The 6,253-nt window shown below is 45.7% G+C and overlaps 1 protein-coding gene across 1 annotated transcript in view; it reads right to left on the reverse strand.

Annotated features, from left to right (window-relative positions):
• The window catches only part of ZRANB1 (zinc finger, RAN-binding domain containing 1), a 34,951-nt gene that overhangs the window by 7,644 nt on the left and 21,054 nt on the right, over positions 1–6,253 (reverse strand). Inside the window, exons 3-6 of the mRNA XM_006754986.2 lie at positions 6,165–6,250; positions 3,737–3,890; positions 2,175–2,246; positions 1,516–1,714 (exon numbers count right to left, since the gene is read on the reverse strand). Coding sequence (XP_006755049.1) covers positions 1,516–1,714; positions 2,175–2,246; positions 3,737–3,890; positions 6,165–6,250 — 511 coding nt within the window. The remainder of the gene's footprint in view (positions 1–1,515; positions 1,715–2,174; positions 2,247–3,736; positions 3,891–6,164; positions 6,251–6,253) is intronic.

Here is a 6,253-nt window from a genome sequence, read left to right on the forward strand (position 1 = left end):
GGGCGGGGGGGACAGAATATTTGAAACACTAATGACAGACTTTCCCCAAACTAATGTCAGACCACAAACCCAAGAGGCTAAGAAAACACTGAGGAAAATGCCAGAGAATCGTTAAGTAGGCAGGATCGTACTCGAACCACAGAAAATTAGAGAAGAGTTCTTGAATGAAACCTCCAAGGCAGACCTGTAAACTACAGTGCGCAGAACCCACCTTCACAGGCAAAGAATTCATTACTTCCCATTCATCCTCAGAAACCGTGCAGAGAAGAAGGAAATGGAATGAAATATTTTTAAAGTTTGGAGAAAAAAACACCGCCTAGAATTCGTCCCCTGTGAAATTATCCTTCAAAAGGGAAGAACTAAAGACTTTCTCAGACAAAAATTCAAAGAATTTGTTGCCATGCTCCTGCCTCACAAAAAATGCCGAAAATTCTTTAGAGAGAAAATCTATATATAAATCAGAAACCCTGAGCTACATAAAGAGCATCAAACAGCGAAGACCGAAGTGAAGGTAAGGTGAGAACCATCCCTTCTGAGGGACACGCTTTCCGTAGCCGACACGTCCCCTCGGGCACCAGGCGGGCTGGCCAGGGCTTTCCCGGTGCCTGCAGGGGTTACGCAGCGTTCGCTCAGCGGTGACGGGGCTCAGGCACCAGCTCCCCGCCTTCTGGTTCTAGAGAAGCTTCCACCCGGTGCTCCCCGCGTGCTTTCTACCCGTCAGGCCACTCAGGGCCCTGAAGCTTCCACAGCGAAAGACAACACCACCTCCCGGGGAGTTTCCAGTCTCATGGGCTTCACGTCACCCTACACACCGACAAACACGTACAGCCAGTGAGTGGTGCTCAGGGAGTGTGTGAAGATACTAAGGCAATACAGTTACCTGAGCAGGCCATGATCTCTGCTGTGTCAGCATTCAATTAGGTAGGTGTGTGACAGAAAAAGCACGTTTTGATACTGAGGTAGGGAAAATAGTACCTTTTTAAATGACCCCTGCTACTTACTAACTTCGACAATGGTAAGTTTAATTTAGCCTCTTTCAGTCTCAATTTCCTCATTTATAACTAAATGACACTGTATGCACAAAACCAAGAAAATAGCCTAAGTCAAATAAATGTAAAGACCAAACTACTGATTCAGAAACAGGCATCGTTTCCAGTGTCTGACCCCTCAGTGGGTAAACTTGTTTTATCAGAGCTGTACTGCAACATAAAAAAATGGTCTTAAAACCACCTGCGCCTCAGGAAGAAAAGGCGCTCACAATACAATGGCAACTATCTTTTAAAGGTGAGTGAAATACAGCCACTTACAAACAGGAGCAAAGACCGTATTAGTGGATACGGTTCCTACTACAACTTCCAGTATTTCTACTTTAAAGCTCGGCAAAAGGGTCTAAAAACCACTGAGATGTTCAAGTGTCTCCACGTCCAAACCCAGGCTTTTTCTTCCTGAGCTTCCCCAGAACCTGGCCCAGACGAGCAGCGCCCCCCGCCCCGGGCGGGCCCGGCAGCCGCTCACCAGTGGGAACAGTCGTGCAGGCTGTCGTGCAGGGCTTTCCGCAGCACCGAGTCCTTGTCGTAGATGCCCCAGGTCGCTTGCAGCACTGAGTCCAGCAGGCAGTCCCCCGCCGTCCGGTTCCAAAGGGCGTAGAGCCGACTGTCCAGGCGCGTAGCCAGCTCCAAGGACCAGTTTATGATGGGAGACTCCTCCTCCAGCTCTAATGAGGGAGGGAAACAGCAGGTTCTTGTCACACCTGCTCAGAGCGACTTGACGGAGGAGAGAGCTTACTCTCTAGGTGTCAGTGGGTTTGTGTGCCATCTACGAATAAACACCTAAATCAATTTGTCAGGTGAAATATAAACCTTTTGAGGAGCCCAAACAGCTGTGGCTCTAGGTTAAATTATTTATTAATTAGTTACATTATTCACAATTAATTTTCTGAAGTCATATGGAATAAGAAGCTGAAAACCAGTTGAACACCTTTTACACTGTTATTTGTTCACTGTCACAGCTGAGAATGAGCCTTTAACAGCACACACGACATCCTTAAGGATTTACGTTTTTAATTTAAGTAAAAATAAAACAACGTGACCGTACACTAAAGGACTGCAAACCACTACTCGGCCAAGAACAGAGTTTCCGGAACGGAGGGGGCCCCCACGCTGCCCCACGCCTACCTTTTTGAACATCTCTGTCCAGCACCTCATCAAACACCTTTTCTTGGACAGTCGGAGGCAAGTCCTCAATATCTACAAAGAAAAGGAGTCTTAGGAAGTCTTCCTATGTCTCACATCCAAGTTGCCACTTTATTTTTTTTAAAAAATATATTTCATTGATTTTTTACAGAGAGGAAGGGAGAGATAGAGAGTTAGAAACATCAATAAGAGAGAAACATCGATCAGCCGCCTCCTGCACACCTCCTACTGGGGATGTGCTCGCAACCCAGGTACATGCCCTTGACCGGAATCGAACCTGGGACCTTTCAGTCCACAGGCTGATGCTCTATCCACTGAGCCAAACCGGTTTTGGCCAAGTTGCCACTTGAATATCTGTTCATTTTATGTCAATCACAGCTCAATAAAGATGAGATAAAAGGACAAAAAATAATAAGGCTATCTGATATTCAATAATAATAATAACGACACGAAGTTTCATCTATTCTCTACCCACATTCTCAGTCTCTGCGCAGGCCTGTTAATTTTTCAGACTTTAGAGCCCTCTTATAAAAGTTACTGAACCAGCCCTGACACAGCGGGGCTCAGGGGTTGAGCAACCCATGAACCAAGAGGTCGCTGGTTCGATTCCCAGTCAGGGCACGTGCCCAGGTTGCAGGAGGCAGCTGATCAATGATTTTCTCCCATGTTGATGTTTCTCTCTCTCTCTCCCTCTCCTTTTCTCTCTCAAAAAATCAATAAAAACGTATTCTTTTAAAAAGGCTTAGTTATTATCTCCTACCATTTGTAAATGCTCCTGTTCACATCTGAATATAAAAGCTGAAAACACTCAGAACCAAGATGGAAGATACTTTTGAAACTTTTGGTGTTTGGTGCATTTATTGAATGAAAAATGAAAAGTTGCTTTAAAGATATAGTAGAAATCAATGCAACAAGAAAGTAAATGATCCTTTCAAAAGAATGCCAGTATCTTTGATTCAAACAACTTGATTCTTTTTTAAAAAATATATTTTTTTATTGATTTCAGAGAGGAAGGAAGAGGGGGAGAGAGAGAGAGAGAGAGAAATATCAATGATGAGAAAGAATCATTGATTGGCTGCCTCCTGCATGCCCCACATTGGGGACTGAGCCGGCAACCCGGGCGTGTGCCCTTGGCTGGAATCGAACCTGGGACCCTTCAGTCTGCAGGCCAATGTTCTATCCACTGAGCTAAACCATCTAGGGCAAACAACTTGATTCTTAATTTCAAAATATTAGGCATGAAAAGAAGAAGAAGAAAAAAAGTAGACTGATAATACTTTAAAATAAAACCAAAGGGAAAAACAAATGGGTTCGGCAGATTTTTAAAATATGTGAGGCCCACAAGGCAGTCAGTCACCAGTGGCTGTCCTCCTCCCAGATCCACTGTAAGTTCACGAGTCGCTCCTGCACTGGTCACTTCCAGTAAACACAGGAGAGTGAAGTAACTGCCGATGCACACATAAAGCTTCCTGAGAGAAACATTCTCTAGACATAAAAAATTACTGTAATAGTGGAAGTGTTTTCCCACTGCAATGTGGAGTCACCTGCCGGCAGCGTGAACGTGACCAGGTCGGTGAGGAAGTAGCAAGCGAAGTCCCCCTTCCGCTGGTGGAGAGAGGCCGCGATCTCCCGCCGGATCTGCTCCGTCAGCTCGGGACACACCATGGCGGGGATGCACTTGGCTGCTTGCTGAGACACCTTCAACACAAAGACACGTTCCTCTGCACCCTGTGCCAGCAGGAGCAGACGACACCAGTGTTCAAAGGGCTTCCCAGCATCCCCAGGAACGGAGGCGGTATTTTGTTTTTTGAATTTTAAACTGCGCTGGGTATGGTATAATTTCCCTGCCAGTGCAGGGGCATCAGTACATCATCCCAGGAAAACAGCCAGTTAGCCTCTGGCTCAGTAATTCCCAAGAATTTATTCCCAAGGAAATATACAAAGGTGTACATATGAAAACATATGTAAAATGGTGGTGTTCCCAAAGGCTCATCCTAGGAGGGGAGGGAGGACAGTACACAACCTACATTGAGGCTACCCATCATTCCCCCAATAAAAACATTCTTAAAAACGGAATTCCAGCACATGGGGAAAGGCAGAAACACTCCTCTCTCCCACTCCGCTGAGACTGTTTCAAGTACCCTGACCTGGAATAAAGCAAACACGCTATTTATAAAGGGTTAGTGCCTGCTGACTTCAAGGCCCTCCCCATCTCTATAATTCTGGATTTTTACAAAGCACCTGGCTTCCCCACGGGCGGAACAGACAAGACAGCAAACGCTGGAAGCCCGGCCCTCAGGAGAGAAACAGGAGCGCTGGGCAGTGAGCCCCGCACAGAGCCGGCCGGGAACGGCTAGACTCTCCTTTTAAATGACCAACAGCAACAGATGATGGAAAGATGTCACTTCCCACTGAAGCTGGGCTCCTGGCACGCAGAGAATGCCGGGTCAAGGCTGATATCGACAGGAGGCAACGCGTGAGTCCGGGGTGGCCAGACTGCAGCCACGACCCAGCGGGCTTCCCGAATGGAAGGTCCCAATCTTCTAATAAGCCGCCAGAGAGTAAGCTTTACGGATCATGTCATCTACGTAATATATGCAGAGAGCTCAACTGTAACTGCTATTAAGGGAAGTAAACAGTTTCAAAAACCCTGCATCCCCCACGCAGCCACCCGTCGTGTCATTCTGAAACGCTCCATGACAATTCGGTCCCACTGACCCGGTGGTCGGCAAACCGCGACTCGCAAGCCACATGCGGCCCTTTGGCCCCTTGAGTGTGGCTCTTCCACAAAATACCACGTGCGTGTACAGTGCGAAGTTGACTTAAAACTTTAAGTAAAGTCTATTAAGTTAATTTTAGGGAACGTTGTAGAATGAAAGAAGATGTAGTGTCAAGGATTGAAAAAGGTATGTTGAGATGGTTTGGATATATAGAGAGGATGAACGAAAGGAGATAGATGAAACAAGTACACAAGACGACTGTGGATGGGAGAGTTGGAAGGGGTCGACCTCAGCGAATGTACCTCCATCAGACTGAGGACTTTTTAGCAAAGGCCAGCTTAGGAGGACCCTAATTAAGTTAATAACAAATATTAAATATGCTCAGAAAATAACTGCCTGTTTCACACCAGTGTTAAAATGAATCCCAAAAGTAAGTTAAAATTAGCTTATTCCAACCTGCCAACCTTCGGTCCCTTTCCGAAAATCTGGGGAATTTTTCCAAAAATGACTGGACTGAAACAGGAAAGCTGCCAACAGCTGGAGGCTGGCCTCCCCGTCCCCTGCGCCCTGCCCTGGAGCATGACTGTCCCTGAACCCTGCCCCCAACTCTGGCCTCTCCCACCTCAGGACTCAACCATCTCCTTAGGCCAGTAGCCCTTAACTTTGGGCCGTGAACTTGGGCAAGGGCCCATGAACTTGAATAGCAATTTTAATTAAATTTAAATCCTACATTTTTACTAACCTTGTGCCTAAATTTAAAAGGCATTTTCTTATATATCACAGATTTGATTTAGCATTGTGATAACTGTATTTCAATATACAGTTGAACCTTGAACAACACGGGTTTGAACTGCGTGGGCTCACTTACATGTGGGCTTTTTCAATGAGTACTGTAAATGTGTACAAGGTCATACCCCTTTTTTAGCAGTGCCTGGCACATGGTAGGTCCACAGTAAATATTTGTTAGTGGAATGAATAACAGATACATCCCAGTTTTTAAGTCAAGTATAACTCAATATTGTGGCAAAATGTCCTGTTTTAAAGCATATACCCTTAAAAATTATATACTGTTTAAGTCTCAAGCTTAATATAATTTTTTAAAGGGGATAAAAGAATCTGAAACATTTCAGAACTGTTTAGAGAAACATTGTAAGAACTGTTGGAGAAACACTGTCACATAAAAAAAAAGGAACACACAAGAGAAAAAAACAGAACACATTTCCGCCGTAAAAAGTGTTTCTGCTGAACTCACCTCCGTGAGCAGGATGGCGAGCATGTCCTGCCGCTGGAAGCGGATGGCCAGGTGCACCAGCGTGTAGCCCACGTCGAAGGCGGACGGGC

The sequence above is a fragment of the Myotis davidii genome, unplaced genomic scaffold, assembly GCF_000327345.1.
Source record: "Myotis davidii unplaced genomic scaffold, ASM32734v1 scaffold72, whole genome shotgun sequence".
Classification (NCBI taxonomy): Eukaryota; Metazoa; Chordata; class Mammalia; order Chiroptera; family Vespertilionidae; genus Myotis; species Myotis davidii.